Raw genomic sequence first — 21,019 nt, forward strand, 5'->3', positions numbered from 1 at the left:
AGCTACGTGCTATCGCAAGTCCTTCTAGTCGCAGCTTTATGAGAGCCGTAATTATCGTTTATTGTGTTTGATAAATTTAAATGCTATCTCTCTGCCAGTGGTGGGTCTCAGCGCGTCAAAGTTCCACGTCAGCGCTCACAAGTATTTCCTGCACGAAACGCCTCCGAATTTTTAATCAATGCAGTACATTATACGCAAAACTTGGCCAAAAGAGACTAGTGCTCAAAACAAGCATTGTGTCATTCCGCTAACTCAATCTGCAGGTAATGATGAATGACCGCCGTACAAGAGCTTAGTTCTTATGTTGAAAAAGTTCCCGCCATAGTCATTATGGCGTCCATATATGGGCATCCATAATAACCCTGCATGTGCCAGCTCTTTGCATTGCAATGCGTGCACTGAAGTGACGACAGTATACATGAATAATGGATGTACCTTAGCGCACCATAAAGTTGGCCACAAGTTAAAACGAATGTACACGTTCCTCACTCACAACTAACTATTCAAATACATGGCATTGAGATGCAACATCATCGAACTTATATACGCATCGTCATTTTTATGCTTGTGCGCACGGTTCTAGTCGATGAAGCAGCGGCAGGGTGCCACAATGATGTGATTATACGCAGTTTTGACGAAATGGGGCGTTACGACATGCCTGCTTGCATCGACCACGTTCTGAACGCCACCGGTGCTACCAAGCTAACCGTAGTGGCCTTTTCCCAAGGATTCCTCGGAAACCTCATTCTTCATTCAGTCAGGCCCGAATACAGCGAAAAGGTAAGGTACTTTTTTCGCTTCAAATGGTTAGCAGCGACGTCTTGATGCGAGGTTGTGTGGAAAGTAACGCTTTGTCTCATTGGTTCAACTTCATAAATTATCACGCTCTATAGCATGATTAAGGGAGTATACACCTATCCGATCAAGGTTTTAATGGCTGCGAGATTCAAGACTGCATATTGAGGACGCCTCTGTGGAAAGGCACCGAAATAATTCGGAACAGCTGGGATTCTTTAACGAGCACCCTAGGAACGGTACGAGAGTGTTGTTGCATTTCACTTCAGCCAAAATGCGGACGCTGCGGCCGGGATTCGAACCCAGAAGTTCGTGCACAGCAGCATAGCGCCATTGCAACTACGCCGCCGCGGTGACGACAGCTTCGTCTTCGTATTTGCCCGAACCTCATGCGCATGCGTGAGGTTCGGACAAACGTGGCCTTTTGCGCGCTTGTATGAAGAAACACACATCAAAAGCGAAAAAAGAGCATGTTCCGGATCATTTATCCACGGTTGCGTTGTGAAACTTGGCTGCGGACAAACGAAACAAAGCTAGTGTCGTCTGTTCCTGTTTGTGTTCACTGTGTCCGTGTCTGTGCGCTGCTTCACCAGCAAGGTATTAGTACTCCTCTTTTGTAGTATATCTCCAGCGGAAAGCTAGATTCCAAGAAGCGAAAGTCTGCAGAAAATCTCGTTCGCAACTCGCACGTGATGGACTCCAACCTCGGCATTTGAAAGGCTTAAAATGAATCTCCAGCAAAATTGCTGGCTTCAGAAGTAAGCAGACTTGCTGACTGGAATCATACTCGCGTATTGCGCGATTTCCTCCAAAGCATGCACGCAGGCTTGTTTGCGATATTTCTTAGATCATCGTCATCATCATCATCATCATCATCATCATTAATTCATTATTCCCTTAAGGGCCCCGTGTGGGGTATTAGATAAGGAGGGGGGGGGGGGGCAAAACAATAATAGAAACATCGAAAGAATGGTCATGTACAAAGCAAAAAAAGGCAACTGAAAAGACACTAAAAAGAACATGTTTTTACATAATTAGCTGCAAATATGGGTGGTTAGTAAATCGAAATTTCGAAGGGTTTCGCTCTACAACAATGGATTCAGGGAGCGAGTTCCATCCTTCTATTGCAAAGGGAAGGAAGGATTTGTTGAAAGCGCTTATAGAACCATGAAGGTGTTGGATACATAAAGAATTTAATAGACGATGTCATGAGCGCACAGGTGGACATAAAAGTGAGGAACGAAGGTCAGGAAAGATATAGTACAATTTATGGAATAGGCAGAGTTGCGAAATCCTGCGTCTTGGTTCTAAAAGGGGTAGACCAAAGGTAACTTCAAGCTTGTAACGCTGATAGTGTTGTCATAATTCGATAAGATGAAGCGGGAGGCACGATTTTGAGTAGCTTCTAAAGTGTCAAGTACTTTTGATGCGGATCCCAAATTGTAGACGCATATTCTAATTTGGTACGGATGAAAATTTCATACCCTAGTTTACGAATCGACGGAGGAGACAAGGATAGGGATCTTTTGATATAGTTAAGGGATCTTAAGGCATCGACTGTTGTTTGTTGAATGTGGTTCGACCAATTTATTTTGTTATTGATGATAACGCCAAGGTAGCGGTAACTGTCGACCTCAGATAAATCCAGAGAGCCCAACATCGTCACAGGCATATATTGTCATACCTTCAACACAGTGTTTAAGGACAACAGCTCCTGTTCAAGCGACTCAACATCTTTCCCGTAAGTCTCGTTGCAGGTCAACCTTCTGGTAGGCTACGGTCCTGTGGCCAATATCACCCACATTAAGCCTCCATTGGGTTGGATAGCGCCAATTATTCCGGAACTTGAGGTAAGTCACTTCACTCTTTAAATGTAGTTTACTCGTCCGTTAAAAAAAATGTGCTACTTCACTTATGTGTAAAAAGAGTTTTGAAATAACACATATGCTCACATTTAGCTGAACGTTAAAGAGCCTCAGGCAGTTACCATTGACGTTGCTGGCGCCTGATAACGCAAAACTACTCGGATCTGTTTTTATTCCAATCTCCTGACGTCAAAATCACTTAACCGCCAACGCAGATATTGGGTGGTCACCCACGGCGTGATCAGAACTCCTGTATCAAATGGTCTCCTCTTTCACGGGAAGCCATTTCTCTTTGTTTTCAAAATGAATAGCTTTTCATATCTTATCATGTTTCTCTTACCTGAGTGGAGGACTAGCGGCGAGGTGCACACACAAGTGGTCAGTGCTTCGGTGAGTCCGAGATAGCGCAGTGAAAGTGGATAACGGAATGAGTAGGGTTGTAGCCGCGACTGCAATTGCCCCGCTTCCCCTTGCTTAGCTTGTGGTGATTGGTGACGCCCCCCCCCCCCCCTTCCGCCATGGAAGGTTAAAAATACCGCTAAAACGCATCCTCAGCGAAGAAGAATCGGCAGAGATACGTCATATACTTGCCAAAAAGGATCGATAACGTAGAGGAAGGAAGAAGTATGGGGGCACCTAAGCAATTCTTGCGATGTGTAAATGCTGGAGCATTACTTGTCGCTGAGTGTGTCGCTTAGTTAGGTTGCTGAGTTTAGCGTTGCGACAAAATATTACTGAGTTCAGTGCTGCTGCGTTACATTTCTGAGTGTAATGTTGCTCCTTAGGAGGTCAAAACAACGCAAGACGACAAGCCAGCATGTTGCGATCTCTTAGTTGAGTTTTATTTACGGAGTTCCTATTAGTGTACCACGCAGATTGAATTGAGTGTTCTTTCTCGATTACACCACCTTTTGGCACGATGACACCACTTATCCGAGTGATGACAGTACTATTCCACGTGGCACCACGGTGTTGGCCCTACATTCCTTTGGTCAATCCGTGTACATAGGTGAGCTCCACCACATACCCCGGGGAGATGTAGTCCTCGCCCGATGGGTGTCTGAAGAACGTTGCATTTATTCGTCGTCGTGCATGGGCTCCGGCGACGGCATCTGCAGGCCCTCGACAACGCGAAAAACACGAGTGGCCGCCACCTCCCCCGCCGCAGTAATTTCCACAGTAAAACCGCTAAATGAAATAAATGTAGCGCCATCTCCTCTCTCCTCCTCTTACCTTCTCCTGTGCCGGTGTTGGCTCCTCCTACGCGGTGCTGATCTGGCAGACGCTCTCTAAAGAAGCTCTCCGCTTTCTCCGCGCGTCTCTCTTCAACGCTAAGTAAGCGGCGAGAACGCAAGGCGCGAAGCTATGTCAGCAGTCGGCACTCTTTTTCGGCATCTCAGAGAGCTTTAATAGCCCGAATATGTTTGGTCACGGTTCATAATCATTCGACGTGGTTGAATGAGGCGCTAAAGAGCGATAACTGCTTACACTGATCGGAGCTTCAACAGCCCACCTGTTTGCCTACGGACTGTCACCGCTTCGTAAAGCACCTCGATACGCTCAAAAGGTGCTGCTCGCATACATTCAGGCCAAACAAAGAGAACGCCATCGAATGTATGACTGAGTCAACAAAAAGCACGTGCATTTAACGACGAATTGATTGAATTCCGGTGCGAAAGTTGCGAATAAACGCATTTGCGAACATGCGGCACTTAGGAGAGCGAAAAACTAAGGAAGCCGCATACAACAAGTGGCAGCATATGAGATTAGTGATGAGCGAAGAATAGCGGGCCTACCTCACAGAGCCAGGACCATTGTGTATGGTTTAAATCAGCCCGGCTGATTCTTTGAAGCCAGATCTTCCTCTGCCCCGCGTCTCCTCAGCGTGGCCACTACAGTTATTTCTTTAGTTAGATGATTATAAGGTAATTTCTGGGCCGTTTTTCTGTCACAAGTTTCTGATGACGGCGGAATCGCTCAATGAGCCAATAATGCTATCACATTAAAAGCCTATTCATACAGACTGTCTTAGCGTTGTTCCTTAGGGCCCATGTGATGTGTTTGATTCGGTGTATTTCTTTTGTGCGTGTTGTAGCCAGATCGATCTTTTAACCTTTCTGTTATTTTGTTTCTTTTTCTTTTCGGAAGAAATTGTAGTTCATATTCGTACACGCTTCGGCTTTCTTAGTATTTCACGTCCCCTGCGCAGGTTCTTTTGTACCCGCTCACCGAGGCCGGCTATCTGGGTTTGTCTTCAGGACTGCACGAGCTTATTTCGGCGGTATGCAGAATAATCGCGAATCCCCTCTGTGTCGCTACCTTCACGCTAACCGCATTTGCCAGTCCGCAACAACTCAACGAGGTAAGAGTGAAGAATAACACGTGAGAGATCGTGCGATCATTGGAAACATACACCGGCAGCTGCACATATGCTGGAGCATACCACTAAGGGGACGTGGACATAGACAGGCAGAGAAGGGCGGTCTCGTATACCTAGCTAACGTATGAACCGGGACATAGGTCGAGTGTGAATATAGATTTGCCTCTTACCATGAAAAAAAATGTATATTTATAATGATAGAAAAGCTGGAGAGGTCGGCTTGAATCAATCTTCTGACCTACTACTCGGCGTTAGGGGAAGAGGGAAGGGTGTATAAAGAAAGAATAGAGATGACGTTGCTTATGAGGATGAAGATGGTGGTGAGAATCTTGCACGCTCCAAGACACTTCAAAGTCTCTTGTCCAGTCCACTGCCATAGAAAAAATTTGTTAAGAGCCTTCAGACTCTCAGGCTGATGACAAGGCTAAGGCAAAGGACCCAATAAAACCTTTTCAATTAATGGTCCAACGGCAAATTTATACAAGATGTGTGTCAGTCATTTTCTCTGTACATCAAATCGCGGGCAGATGCACAAGAGGTGTTCTGTCGTCTCAGGAATACCGCATTCATCACAATTCGGACTATCCTCATTTTCATCTGTGCGTCGAGTTCATTAAGGAGGCGATGACCATGAGCTAGCGAGGTCCAATATACTGCTGTATTATCGCGCAGAAATCTGTACACTAGGGCATTAGTGTCTGGTCCTGAAAATGGGATGGACACTGGCGTGGCATTACTGTGCGCCATCTTTGCTTCCACGTAAGCAAGCTCATTTCCATGTAAGCCAGTGTCCTGGAATCCACTGAAACCTTATGCAATGGCCAGCTCTTAGGGTGACATGGTGTGATTCGGTCACCCCTTGAGCAAGGACATAGAAAGGTCCTCGTCTAAGGGCCTAATCGATCACTTTAAGTGCTGGCTTGGAATTGCAAAATACAAGGTCTCTCGTGAAAGTAACCTCAGTGAATTTATTTTGACGCGACTGTACGTCGGAGCGCAGTCTATTGGTTGAAACTAGTAGTGGGAGAACCCAGCTAAGCAGCGCTCCGTCGCTCACTGTCGTCCGATTATCGGAGAGTGCAGGACGGGCCTGTCCGTGAGAGTTGTTTTTCATTCCTGTGCAAATGAAAATGCAGTACTCGTTAGAACAAAGATTTGCGGTCAAGTTCTGGGTGAAACTTGGCAAGACCGCTGCGGGAACTGTTACTATGCTCAAGATCGCTCACAAAGAACATGGTCTGTCAGACCAACTGTTTCGGTAGCACAAGGCTTTCATGGAGGGCCACGAAGAGGTCGACGACGAGGACCACCACGACCACCACGACTGACAATGTGACGCGAAGGTGGGAACTGTTGAACTCAGACCGACGAATAAGTCTTCGCTTAGTGGCCGGCATGTTAAACATTCCGAAAAGTCAAGTTCATGAAATCGTTACAAACGATATCGGCATGCCGAAGGTGTGCGCAAAAATGGTACCAAAAGTGCTCACTGACGACCAAAGGTCACATCGCGTTGAAACGTGTCAAGAAAACCTCGACATGTGCAAACGTGATCGAACATTTTTGCACAACGTCATTACAAGTGACGAAACTTGGGTATCTGAATATGACCCGGGGACCAAAATACAATCATCAGAGTCGCACGGGCACTCGTCCTCTCGCCAGAAGAAAGCCAGGATGTGCAAATCAAACATCAAGATCATGCGCATCGTTGCTTTTGTCCTCGTTTTTCTTACGTCTCTTGTCCCTGCTTCGCCCTTAACCACACTACCTAAAAGAAGAGAGCTCGAAGTCTCGCTGACGCCGATGTATCGGTCCAAAAGGAGAGTATCTTGAAGATTTTTAAACACCTGTAGCGATGAATCCAACAATGATTTTCAATGGCCTTACTGACATTACTTTCAGGACAGACCCTGTATAGTCCAAGTATAATGCACAAAATATATTTACAGGGTCTTTTAAGATCTCTCTTAGGCGGTCAACGGTGAAAACCTACTCTTTCTCCTCTAATCATTCGCCTCCTTCTCTTTGCCTTGCCTCTTCGCCTCTTCGCATTTTTATTCATTTCTAATCAATAGGGGTCATTACAAGCCGTTGTTACACATGTTGGTCATATCATAGTCATGATTAGTCATTACAAGTCATTTCCGTCATTATTAGTTATTACTGGTCATTACTAAGCATTGTAGTCATTTCTAATCAATTGCAGTCGTTATAATTCGTCGTTAGACATATTATTCATTTAGTAGTAATTACTAGTCATTACAAGTCATATCAGTCATTATTAGTCATTACTGTTCACTAGCAAGCATGTTTAGTCATTTGTTATCAGACGTGGTCATTGGAAGCCATGATTACACATACTGGTCATTTCGTAGTCATAAGTAGTCATTACAAGTCATTAGTAGTCATTTCAGTTATAACTACTCATTAATAAACATTTCTAGTCATTTCTAATCAATTGTGGTCATTACAAGCCGTCGTTACACATATTGGTATTTTCGTAGTCATTAGCAGTCATTTCTTTCCTTCTCTTGGAATCCAGTCCGTAACCCTTATTGACCATCGTTTATCTTCCGTCCTCGTTACATGCCCTGCATATGCCAATTTATTTTTCTTGATTTCCAGTAAGATGTCAGTAACTCGCGTTTGGTGCCTCACCCAATCTGTTCTCTTCTTATCCCCCTTAACGTTACGCCCATCATACTTCTTTCCGTAGGTCGTTGCGTCGTCCTCAATTTAAGTAGAACCCTTTTCCTAAGCCTCCAGGTTTCTGCCCGTACGTGAGTACTGGTAAGACAGAGCTGTTATACACTTTTCTCTTGACGGATAATGGCAACCTGCTGTCCATCATCTGAGGATGCTTGTCAAACGCACCCCTGCCCATTCTTATTCTTCTGATTATTTCTGTCTCATGATCCGGATCCACGGCCACTGCGTGCCCTATGTAGATGTATTCCCTTACCACTTCCAGTGCCTCGCTATCTATCGTAAACTGCTGCTCTCTTCCGAGACGGTTAAACATTAGTTTTCTGCAGATTACTCTTAGGCCCACCCTTCAGCTTGGCCTGTCGAGGTCAGTGAGCATGCATTGCAGCTGGTCCCCGGAGTTACTAAGCAAGGCAATATCATCAGCGAATCCCAAGTTGCTAAGGTATTCTCCATTAACTCATCCCCAATTCTTCGCAATCCAGGTCTCTGAATACTTCCTGTAAACACGCTGTGAATAGCATTGAAGAGATCGTATCTCCCTGTCTGACGCTTTTCTTTAGTGGGATTTTGTTTCTGTCTTTGTGGAAGACTACGGTGGCTGTGGAGCCGCTATAGATATCTTTCGGTATTTTTACATGCGGTTCGTCTACACCCTGATTCCGTAATGCCTCCGTGACTGCTGAGGTTTTGACTGAATCAAACGCTTTGTCATAATCAATAAAAGCTGTATATAAGGGTTGGTTATATTCCACACAATTCTCTATCACCTGATTGATAGTGTGAATATGGTCTATTGTTGAGTAGCCTTTACAGAATCCTGCCTGGTCCCTTGGTTGACAGAAGTCTAAGGTGTTCATGATTGTATTTGCGATTACCTTACTAAATACATTGTGGGCAACGGACAGTAAGCTGATAGGGAAGTCCGTATTGCTCTAGTAAAGTTTAATTAAAATCAGTAGTGGCTCATTTGTGGCTTCATCAACCACGAGCGACATGCACTGTCTTCGCCATTAGCCCACTTTCCCGACACTCGCGTGACAAGGTCACTCAGGAGACGACGACGACGCAGTGATAATGAGGGAATAGTGACAAAAGAATGATGTCAATACAACGACAAAGGCGGTATAACGACGACAGCATTATCCCCATTAGATGATAATTCCGAAATGCTAACGATGGTATAACATTACGACCAACGATGGCAACATTACGACCACAGCGTGATGACGAAGCTCGGACTTTGGATGCAAGACAGCGACTGTTTGAGGACCACAGCATAACAACGGCGGCATAAGAATGGCAGAGTGACAACGATGGAATGACGCCGATAGGCCGACGAATGCTCTATGACGATGATGACATGGCAACAGTGAGATGACGTTTATAGATTTTTGAGCATGGTGAAAGAGCGTAAAGACGATAGCATGATGATAATCGTATAATGATGAATGCGTGATGACGACGGCACCACTACGATTGTATGACAAAAACGCAGGACGACGAGGCCAGGTGACGATGACATGACAATCGTATTAGGAGAGCGGGAAGACAAATGTATGAACACAATGGTGAGACCACAACTGTGTCACAAAGACTTATAACGATGATAAGTTGACGAAGATCTCTAATAAAGTGATCACGAAGCACTCGTGATGTCAAAAAAGTCACATGAAGAAACTGTAATGACCACAATGGAGCAATCATGATGGCCCCACCACGATGGCATGACCACTGCACGACGATGCGCGACGACGACGGCATCAAAAGCGTCAGACGACAAAGCTGGAAGGACGACGATGCAACACTCCTGAATGGAACACGAGGGTAATTTACATAGTCGCCCAAGCAAGTAGACAACTTGGTCCACTGTGTCAGGGCAGTAGACGCGAGTGCGACGGCTTGACAAAAGTCGACTGACGAAGCTAGAGTAACGAAGACGGGAAGATCCCGAATGCGTCACGACGAAGATGTTACTGTGAATACATGCATTCCGATTGAGACGACAAAAGCGCCACGACAATGGCATGACGAGAGTTGGACTGCCAAGTTTTATTGACGACGACGCAGCGACTTGGACGGCATCACGAGTAGATACATAGTGGTGCAGGTTATTAGGCAACTTGGGCCACTGGGTCGCCGTAGAAGGCGTGACGTCGGCGACATGAGGACGCTTGAATGACGACAATGAAACGATCCCGATAGCATCGCGACACCACGACCACATACCTAGTGGCCCAAGTTTGCAGGTCACTTAGGTCACTGGGTCGGCTAAAGAGGCACAGACAGACAGACAGACAGACAGACAGACAGACAGACAGACAGACAGACAGACAGACAGACAGACAGACAGACAGACAGACAGACAGACGGACGGACGGACGGACGGACGGACAGACAGACAGACACAGACAGACACAGACAGACAGACACAGACAGACACAGACAGATATAGACAGATAGATAGATAGATAGATAGATAGATAGATAGATAGATAGATAGATAGATAGATAGATAGATAGATAGATAGATAGATAGATAGATAGATATAGATAGATATAGATAGATAGATAGATAGATAGATAGATAGATAGATAGATAGATAGATAGATAGATAGATAGATAGATAGATAGATAGATAGATAGATAGATAGATAGATAGATAGATAGATAGATAGATAGATAGATAGATAGATAGATAGATAGATAGATAGATAGATAGATAGATAGATAGATAGATAGATGACAACTAGTCTGGACACAGCGTGCAATCTAGCGCTACGTTATGAATGCATTCTTTATCGCGTTTCTTTTTCAGAATTCGCAGCGTGCCACAATCACTCTTCAAGGAACAATTCCTGTTTATGCCTAAGTTATGCCTAAGTTATGCCTAAGTTTATGCTAAGATTACTGCCTAAGCGGTCAGCAATCGTTGTTTATAAGGGCTTTTGTGTATTCGGGCCTAGGTTAGTTTACTGTAGCTGTGTAAAACCGAAATTAGGATACTTTTTGCTCGAAATACTGTTTCTTAGTTGCGCTGTTGAAGATATCTGGACTGTTGTCACCACGAATGCATTTTCTGTTTCCCTCATCACGGCATAGTATGATGATTCCTCCCACAAAGATGTCACAATAAGTATCGCCTCCTTTCAGACAAGACTGCCTGTCTACGTAGGACACTTTCCCACCGGATCGACCTATAAAAACTTTCTGCACCTCCATCAGGTATACGTTCTCTTCTATAACTGACGTCGTTTTAGATGACATCAGTGTAGGCCTGCTGAACACTAGATTCCGCGAACAAATACACGTGAAATTAATTAAAGGAGAAGCTCATTCGCATAACAACTTGTAAGGTATCTCTGCCTTCAATACGCTGAACTTCAATAGAAATCAGGTCATTAATGGTCCTTAATAGCGTGGCCAACTGAAATGATTATTTGATTTGTTCAGTGACACGCACCTTTTCTGTGTTGACAATATCCTCTTCATTCACAGTTTACGACAAACCACTAGCGTGCCTTGGAAAGTAGTGTTTTTCAATGAAGGCAAAAATGCAGATGGCGAATACCAGCCTAAAGGATAAATACTGAAAGCATTACTGGCCTGTTCAGACATTTGAACGCTGGATATCACGCCGTATATCGGGCTTCGGCTGTGGTAGCCAGAGAAGAAAGGGCCGGCCGAGATAGCTGGTGACCTCATGAGCGCTGTCCTCCCACGTGCCTGTTAGTGGTTGTCGCATAATTTCCATTTAGGAAACGCTGCGCAGCCTAAGGGGGGAAGCAAGCGAGAGCAAGAAACGCTCACTTCCAGACAATGAGCACTCGCACTCCCCGCTGCCGGAGTTCCCCAGCACACCAGCATTGTAGCAGAGAGTGGTTCTGGTCGCCAAGCAAACCTGTGCATGTTTGTCCGTGCGCTCCTGACACCATGTTTGTATAGATAGTAAGCGAAATTTCACTGCGATTTATATGGCCTATAAGAATACGAGCGTTAATTTGTAAGTTTGTCCAACACTTTGCAATACCTGTCAGTGATTCGCCTTTCTGGCGAGGTGCAACTTTCCTCGCTCATAGGTTGTAATTATTTTAGAGAAAGTCTTAAACTCTAGACATTTCAGACATCCATATTGGATTTAGTTCCTGAAGAAATGAGCATAAGTTATCGACATATTCCAACCTGGGTTCGCTAACGGGCACATTTACACCGATTGTCAGTTTGATCACCTACTGGAGAATGCATGTGGTAATTGTGATCCAGCATCAACTTAGTAGCATCGTCCTGCAATATGTTCTGTAAATTGGTGTTCCCATAAGGTTTATTCTGCGTTTTAATGGTAATGTGATGGAACGATGTAATCAAATCCGTATAAACATAATTTTTGATCACTGCAAAATATTCCATCTGGATAATTCTGATGCGCAGCTTTTTAAGAACGTTTGCATTGACATAATTAACGGATAACGTTTTTCCCCTTTCTAGGAAACATATTGAACAAACAAATAGAAAAATGTGTGCGCTTGGTCCAGAAACTTCTTGGCTGACACTGCCCCATGTAGTTATAACACTGATCTTAGATGCCTAATTTCGGTTTAAGTTCAGCTTTTTGGCAGGCAATGGCTATGTTCCTGAGGACATATTAACTTTGCCTCACGTACTACGAGTTTCAAATGAGAAAGAGTGTTTCTTACAGATTTACAAGGCGAAAAACCTTGTGATGTACGACTACGGAAAATTGGAAAATCGTCAGCGATATGGCCAGGTAAATAAACGTTCAATTTTTTAACCTATTTGACCAGTTGTATAACCGGACCAGCATCATTCAGAATTCCGAGGACTCTAGCGGGAGATTTCAACGCTCATAATTTACTGTGAGGTAGCTCGGCAATCAATTCCAGAGGCATGAATCTGGTGTCGTTCGCCTCTAATCTCGACCTTTGTGTCATGAATGATGGCAGTCCTACATACCTGCGAAGTCTTAAGTACAGCAGTTGCCTGGGTTTGACTTTGGTATCACGATACTTAAGCTCATATGTTCAGTGGTTTTCAGTCATAGAAACACAAAGCTTTGACCATATCCCTACATATTTGTGGATCAGGGGGCTAAACAGTTCTACTTCGTCGTATGCAGTATGAAGAATCGACTGGACTAAGTTTAAGCTATACATGGAAAATGCATGTAGAGGTAGATAGAAACTTTATTGAAATGGAAAAGATTTGAAGGAGGGGTGGTCGGAGCCTCTCAGTCCAGGGCCCCACTGACATCTGCCGCCTGCATGACCTGGCTAATTAAGGACTTTTGTCCTGCCGGGTCGGAGTGGGCAAGCTGTGCCTCCCACTGCTCCATTCTGTTACTGGTATTTGGCTTATGAGGGTGCTTAGTGCACTCCCAGGTTATATGTATTAGGGTAGGTATGCCACCGCACCAAGGACAGTTGGCCCTATAACGAGTGGGACACATGGCATTTAGAAATTTTAAATCGGGGAATACCCCGGTCTGTATTTTACGCCAATCGGCGGCATCTTCGCCGCTACGTTGTGAGTGAGGCGGCGGGTATTTTCTGCGGACTCCGCGCTGTTGAGCAAGGATGTCTGTGGCATTTAAATTGGTGGAATTTTGTGAGGGATAGTGCGGGTGGTTGGGGTTAAAAGAGGACGCCGTCACTCGGTTAGTGAACCCTCGAGCTAACGCGTTAGCATTTTCGATCTCCTGTACTCCCGCGTGGTCCGGGCACCAGAGTAGGCGATGATGGTGGTTGAAGGATTTGGGGATTATCGCGAGGCTAGCCGCTGTGACGTGCCCCTTGAGAAACATGCGACATGTCTCCTGGGAGTTCGTGACCACGACCGAGTCCCTTTGCGAACGCTCCGCGACTGAGGTACGACTGCCAGGGCGTACCTCCTTTAGTAGCGCTGCCCGGTCGCCTCTTCATACACAGCTGCGTCCGTGTAGTACGTGTTGTACCTACGATTATTAGAGTACGCTGATTGAATGTGTTGTGCGCGTGCTTTGCGCCTTTCTTTGTTGCGCTCAGGTGGCATGTTATTTGGAATTGGGACTACTGTAATTTTGGATCTCATCGAAGGAGGGAGAGGTACGGCCTGCTCTGTGAGATAAATGGGGTATGCTGGGATATTCAGTCTAGCCGATACTGCCCTACCAGTTTTTCTGAAGCTGAGGCGCTCCCTCTGTCGCATCAGGGTGGCTTGCCTCAGTTCGTCGAAAGCATTGTGCACTCCGAAAGCTAACATGCGCTCCGTTGAAGTACATTTAGGCAGGCCCAGAGCAGCTTTGAAAGCGGTTCGGATTATTGTGTTAGCCTGCTTTTCCTCCTCCCTGTTCAGGATTTGGTACGGCAAGCCATACGTGATTCGACTAACCACTAAGGCCTGTACGAGCCTTAAGGTATCGTCTTCTTGCATTCCCACTTTTCGATACGTCACGCGACGTATCATTTCGGCTATGTTGTGGGCTGTGGATTTGAGGGTCTTGAGGGTCTGTACTGCTCTCCCGTCGCTCTGAAGCCACAAACCCCGGACTCGCATCGTGGGTACCTCTCGGACTAATTGGCCCTCAACCACGATTTTAATCCATCCTCTGGATTTGTAGCCTTTCGCATGTATCCGGATGACCTCAGATTTTTCGGGTGCGCACTTCAGGCCACTCCATGTAGAAAATTTCTCCATCGCTAATACTGTGTTTTGGAGCGTGTATTCCTTAACCCATTAGTGAACCTCTGCTCGTCCACAGCGTGATGTCGTTCGCGTAGAGCGTATAACCTAGGTCGGGTATCTGATCCAGATCGCGCGCGACGCAACACATTGCCATGTTGAAGAGAAGAGGAGATAATATAGCTCCTTGAGGTGTTCCTTTGTCTGGCATTTTAAATAAATCCGAAGTCATTTGGCCAATACTGATGCTCGCCTCGCGTTTGGAAAGAAATGCTCTTAAGTAATTGTATGTACGCTCACCACAACCCGCGAGTTCGAGTTCCTCCAATATTGCGGCGTCAGAGACGTTGTCGAAGGCTCTTTTGAGGTCTAGTGCTAGGACTAGTCTCTCGCGACCGTACGGTATATTAAGAATTTCGTCTCTAACTTGGAGGAACGCGTCCTGGCAAGATAAACCCGTGTGAAATCCTATCATGGAGTCCGGGAACCAGCTCCGCTCTTCCAGGTATCGCTGCAATCTGCTATGGATAACCCTTTCATAGAGCTTACCTAGGCAGGACGTGAGCAACACCGGGCGTAGTGTATCAATCGAGGGTTTCTTTTTTGGTTTGGAGGTCATGATTATTTTAGCCAATTTCCACTTTTGGGGCAAGTCTCCCTTGGCCCAGGATTCGCTATTAAAAATCTGTTATTTTCGCTAGGGCTACCGAATCCATCTTTCGAATCATTGCGTTTGTGATCGAGTCTAGGCCCGGTGCCGAGTTTTTAGCTGCGGATTGTGCCACCTCATACACTTCCACGTACGTTATTTCTTTGTCTAATTTGGGGTTTGCCTCCCCCGCGTATTGTCTCCTCGCGTACGACGATCCCGTGGCAGGTGTGAGTCCTATGTACGTTTTCTGAAGAGCATGGATTCCATGGACTGCATGGAAGAGCATGCAGAGAAGACCTTGGCTGCAGCCTGGAGGATACCATCACAGAGACAATGAAGAAAGCTTCATGCCTCCTAATGTTGACAGCAAACTGTTCCAAATTTGACGTAGCAGTGGAGAAGCTAACGGCACTTCGACGCCGAGCTGAAAGGAGATGCAAGCGCACGAAGGCAGTTTGTGCTAAGAAGGGCACGGAGAACAGAGAAGAAAATCCAGCACCGTTTGGAGAAATTGCAGAAAGAACTCTGAAAATCCTTTTGTGAAGCATTGGACCTTCGCAAACCACTTTCATACATCTGGAGGACTGTTCGTGGCCTGAGCTCGTCTCCGCAACAGCGACATCCTTTCATGGCCTTAGCCCTACATCACGGCCAGACACACCTTGAGGTGGCGAATGATTTTTGTGCGCGGATTGCTGGAGTTTTTATCACCCCCAGCGCCGAAGACGTCAGTGTTGTCCCTGTGTCTCGCGTGCCGGCAATGGAAATTCTATTTACTATGGAAGAACTGGACGCCTCTTTGACTGCTTCTTGACGCTCCTCTTCACCAGGGCCCGGCAGTATCACCTATGCAGCTCTTGCCCATCTTGGACAAGAGGCCAGGCAAGAGCTGTCAAATTGCTACAACCGCTCAAGTTTTGAAGGCGTCGTTCCTAAGCAATGGAAGGTTAGTGGGCTCGTACCGCTACTCAAACAAGGAAAGTCGCCTTTCGACCTGACGGCATATCGACCTATTGCCCTGGCAAGCCGTATTGGGAAATTAATGAAAAAGAGGATTCTTGCACTCCTGGAATGGTATCTTGAACGCCACAATGTGTACCCTGACTCCATGAAAGGATTTCAGCGAGGCAGGTCATCAATAGGCAATGTTATTAACCTCACAACGTTCATACAGCAACAAAAATGCCTCGAGTGCATATCAATGGCGCTCTTTCTTGGCGTGAAAGGGGCGCACGACAGTGTTACACATGAAGGGATCCCAGAGTCATTGGAGGCTGTTGGAATCGGTGGCCGAACGTTTCTCTGTATCCGCGGCTATTTTAGCAGAACGCCCTTCCTTGTGCTGACCGAAGATGGCCCTACTGCCAACTATTTTGCACACGGTGGTGTCCCAAAGGCCGGGGTATTTAGCTCTATTCTCTTCAACCTATCTATGGTCGGCCTTGCTGAAATATTACACAAGACAATGCACCTATCAATGTACGTTGATATTAGCCTTTGGTCGTCTGTGGTGACTCGTCTTCAAGTGCGGGCAAGAATTCAGTGGGCAACCACCCTAACCTGTTCGTATCTCCGTAAACAAGGTCTTACAGTGTCCATCGAAAATGCGCGTAAAACGCGTTTACGCGCAAGCCCATGGCACCATACCCTGTTTCTCTCAATGGCCAGGCTATCAAATACCAGGAGTCTCACCACTTCTTATGTGTGATTATTGACAGGGACCTTTCATGGAGCCCCCCGCCCCCAGCATCTACCGTAAGGGAACACTAATTTCGATGGTACATTTACTGAGGTTGCTGTGCGTAAAAACCTTGGGCACGTCGGTACGCTCCTTGCTACAGCTGTACAGATCACTGTTTCTTTGCTTTTTATGGAACAGCTTGCCGTTTTTTTTTTCCGAATACATGTAAAACAAACATTCGTACCCTCGAAAGTTTGCAAGGCCAGGCTAACGGACATGTCTTGGATTACCACGATGCACTTCGACTCACGCAACAATCATGATTGCTAGAGACTACTTGGTTCCAACATATATATATATCCGCTTGACATCCTTAGCGCTCACGTTCGGCATCTGTGCCGCGTGCCAGTCATTAAATTGCTGCTTTGTCAGCACAAAGACCTCAAGCCATATTTTCCAGACTTGTTTCGACACATCAAGGCTACCTTCCCTCGGGCTTTACACCAGCAGCAGGACCACCGTTACCCCTATGGTTCCTACGATCTACAAGCACGCCTCACGATTCCTGGAATAATGAAGAAGACCCGTCATTCAACAGTGGCTCTACGTCAGTTCACATTGTCATTACTGAACGAGGCATACGAGCAAAGAACGCACATTTACACCGATGGATCTGTCTCAGCCACAAGCTCCACAGGCGCTGTTATCATCCCAGCCTTACAAGTTACAATTACTTTCAAAGTGCCCCATATAACAACCTGTATGGCAACAGAACTTGCCACTCTATTTGCCGCTGTTAATTACATCGCACAAGCCAAACCTCGAAAGTGGGTTGTTTTTTAAGACTGCATGGCAGCCCTTCAGAGTCTACTGACTCTTCATGGGCCTTACGACGCAAGGCCATTGAACAACTGGTGTTTGAGACTAGAGAGGTTCTCCATGAAGCTTTCATAAACAGGCATGACGTCATCTTCCAATGGATTCCGGGGCACTGTGGCCTCGTCAGAAATGACCTTGCTGATGATGCCACCTGGTCAGCGCATAAAGAAACCCTGACGTTTCATATACCCTTATTAAGCACAGATGCTGCGTGGGGTCTTCGTTTACTTGCTCAAACCAAGACTGAAACTTTGTGGAACACCCCGGTTTTCTCCAACTGGCGTTTCCACCATCTGGATCCTACATTGAAGCTGCAGATTCCATCGAACTTCTCCTGCCCTGATGCAACTTTACTGTGCCGCCGCTGGTTAGAGGGGGCTTTTACGAAAGGCTACTCAGTCCTTATTGGAATGCCCGACACACCGATCTGGGACTCGTGCAACTGTGAAGAGACGATCGAGCACGTGTTGTGTTTTTGTAATCTCTATGACAACGAACGGGACGTTCTCGAGAGGGTGGTAAACCACTTAGATAAGAGACTAAGATTCTCGGAGCATAGCCCCACGCGTCGCAGGCTTTCAAAACGAAGCGGGCTACGTTTCATGAAAGCGACTGGCCTCAGTGAGCGATTATAGGCGTGAAGCTATGGACATCCGCACGTATTCACACCGATAGTACCTTCCCTCCCTCTCCTTCCTTTTCTTCCTTTAAACCTCTTCCCCTGTGTAGCGTAGCAAACCGGACGTGCATCTGGTTAACCTCCCTACTTTTCCTTCTTTCCTTTTCATCCTCCTCCTCCTTCAGAATTCCGAGAATGTTAACGCGAAAAATTTTCTGCCTAGCTTCGCACCGAAATTTTGTCGATGTGTGGTACCTCACTCATCTCGTGCCCAATGGAGCCTAGGCTGTCCATAAAGGAGCTTGTCACGCGAAGGCTATTACCGTAGGTTTTACACCTACGCTTTGTTTTCTAAACACTCGGGGCTTTGCTGACCGTGGTTCCTGCAGGGTGGTGGTGCTGCTGATTTTCTGCGTAGTTCACACACAGGATGGCACTCGTATAAGCAATCGCCTTGTCTTAGCCACGTGTAGCATTCCTGCAATTGTTCTGGTGGCCGGCTATTTTCTCAGCGGAATTACCCACTGAAAATATCATACATCATAAGAAACTTACTACAAAAAATTTACGCATTTAAGCACCTGATTCCTTGATTAAAGCGAATCGTTTTATGCCATCGTTGTCGGATTTCGTTGCGTCGGCTCCGTCGGCTTCTTGCCAAGCGGGCCGGTGCCGGTGAAAGTGCATTGGAAATTTTAGCCGATTGTGGAGATGGTGCAATGAAGCGGGGGGCCGATCTCTGAGGCAGTGTGATTCCTGGTCGCGTGGCTCACCTGAGTCGCGCGAAGGAAGTCACTGCTTCGCGCGGTTTTGTAGAGCAGGCATGCAAACACTGTGCTGCAAAATTCATTGCGGGAGATGATCAATTGTATAGCATTAATGTAACACTTTAAATATATTCCAAGTTGTGAGTTGGATCTGCATAACATTATTACACTAATAAATAATTAGAACTCATAGTGTTCATTGGAACGACATTCCTATTGCGACAGCTGCGCTCACGAGAAAGGAAAACGGTGACACTATGAGAAACGTTCGCAGCTTACGTAGGGCTTAGCTTCAGCACTACGAATTATCCGAGAACTTTTCTGATCCGCTCGCCTCAACCCCCCCCCCCCCCCCTATGTGCACGTGAATACCAAGCAAAGCTAGAGGTCCAGCAAAGGGTGTGATGGAACTGGCAGCCAGGATTTGCCTCACTGTATTAGTCACTGCGACGTAGGAAATGTAAGCTGTGTTCGGTTTCTTTCTTTTTCTGGTATAACTGATCCATTTTGCCAAATTTAATGTCAGGGTCGCTGTGCTGTCAAAGTTTACCTAGCTTGCCTTCCAGGTGGCAACGCACATTTATATCATGAGCCAAAATTATATCCTAACATACTAGGTAATCATCTTCTGGTGCTCGACGGTGCTACATGAAATGGTGAACCTTTGAGCAACAGCTTCCACGATATTGTACCCAACGATGCAAAACGATATTCATGCTTTGCGGCGACACCTATCTCTCCTATATTTGAGGATACTTTCAAGATATGTCATAACTGATATCTCTAATTTGTGTGTATAATTTTGTACCGTTGACCTCCCAACATATCGTTCATAATCCATATCTTGAATTTCTATGCTAAATTTTTGTCTTTATCCTTGGAGAGCTTGATTCTTTTCTTTGAAGCCTTAAGGTTGTCTCCTTTGTTGTGCCTTGCCAGCTATTCCAGGGAAAATATATGCATCTGTTTGTTCAAGATGAGGACGCATAACGGAATGACATGGAAGAATTTGATCAAATTTTTCTATTTAAACTTTAATACGCAGGAAACGTCATTTGTGAGGGCTTCATAATTTTACCTGGCTTAGTCGACGATGTTGACGAATTACATCAACCTCTGGTTTTAAATTGTAATATGCAGGATAATCCTTAAAATTGGGTTGCATAACATTTTACGCTTAATCGCGTACGTGGAAAAAAGTGCAAACTACTGTATCCAAGTTTTACCTTTCATAAAATGGACATGTGCGTCTTAGTCATATTTAATACTGTTGTCTTGGTATGCTAGATTAACGTAGAAGACCAGCTTTTGGCAAGCTAGTTCAGCAGAAACTTATACAAGTTTTTGACGAACACGCATGGGCTTTCTCTGCAGCCTTGAGTACATTCGGGTGCATGACCGCTTTTGCTGGCATGGTTTTACTTTTTTCTATCCGAAATCCTAACACGCAGGACACGCCCCCGCCGTACCCGTTGGAGCGCATAAGAGTGCCAATCGCTTTGTTCCCGGCACCAGGAGACACGGTGGCGACCCCAGCTGACGTCTCAGACCTGGTTGACAGGCTCGGCGAAAGCGTCGTCTTCGAGCACGCGGTTCCGGTGCCCACTTTCCGCCACCTGGATTTCGCCACCGGCATTAGGGCGAACGACATCCTGCACCACGTTGCCATTGAGCTTATGCGGAAATACGCCGTTGAAGGTCGTTAAAGAGGCACTCAAGAGGAAAATATAATGGGCCTGTTCATTAAACCCTTTTACAAAAAAAAGTTTGGGAAGGCGCTTAGCAATGCGGAAATCGCTTAAAAAACGGGAAACTTGTGGTGCCGCCTCTTGAAGTTCTCGCACCAGCCCGCCATGACGTCGCATATTTTTCTATGTGTGTTTGAGTCTGGTTATCTTTTGATCACGAAAAAGGACAGGCTGCATTGTGGTTCAAAAGGGTCAGAGAATTGATTTATCAGTTTTGCATAACTTTCACTTAGCTACTACGGCCCAAA

General features: G+C 45.9%; 1 protein-coding gene across 1 annotated transcript in view; it reads left to right on the top strand.

Moving 5' to 3' along the window:
- LOC139050598 (lipase member N-like) overlaps positions 1–20,750 on the top strand; it is a 90,386-nt gene extending 69,636 nt beyond the window's left edge. Inside the window, exons 3-8 of the mRNA XM_070527167.1 lie at positions 630–780; positions 2,553–2,645; positions 4,870–5,022; positions 10,904–10,975; positions 12,447–12,515; positions 20,475–20,750. Of these exons, the coding sequence (XP_070383268.1) occupies positions 630–780; positions 2,553–2,645; positions 4,870–5,022; positions 10,904–10,975; positions 12,447–12,515; positions 20,475–20,729 (793 nt within the window). The 3' untranslated portion in view covers positions 20,730–20,750. The remainder of the gene's footprint in view (positions 1–629; positions 781–2,552; positions 2,646–4,869; positions 5,023–10,903; positions 10,976–12,446; positions 12,516–20,474) is intronic.
- The last annotated feature ends 269 nt before the right edge of the window (positions 20,751–21,019 follow it).

Source organism: Dermacentor albipictus, chromosome 10 (genome assembly GCF_038994185.2).
Source record: "Dermacentor albipictus isolate Rhodes 1998 colony chromosome 10, USDA_Dalb.pri_finalv2, whole genome shotgun sequence".
Classification (NCBI taxonomy): Eukaryota; Metazoa; Arthropoda; class Arachnida; order Ixodida; family Ixodidae; genus Dermacentor; species Dermacentor albipictus.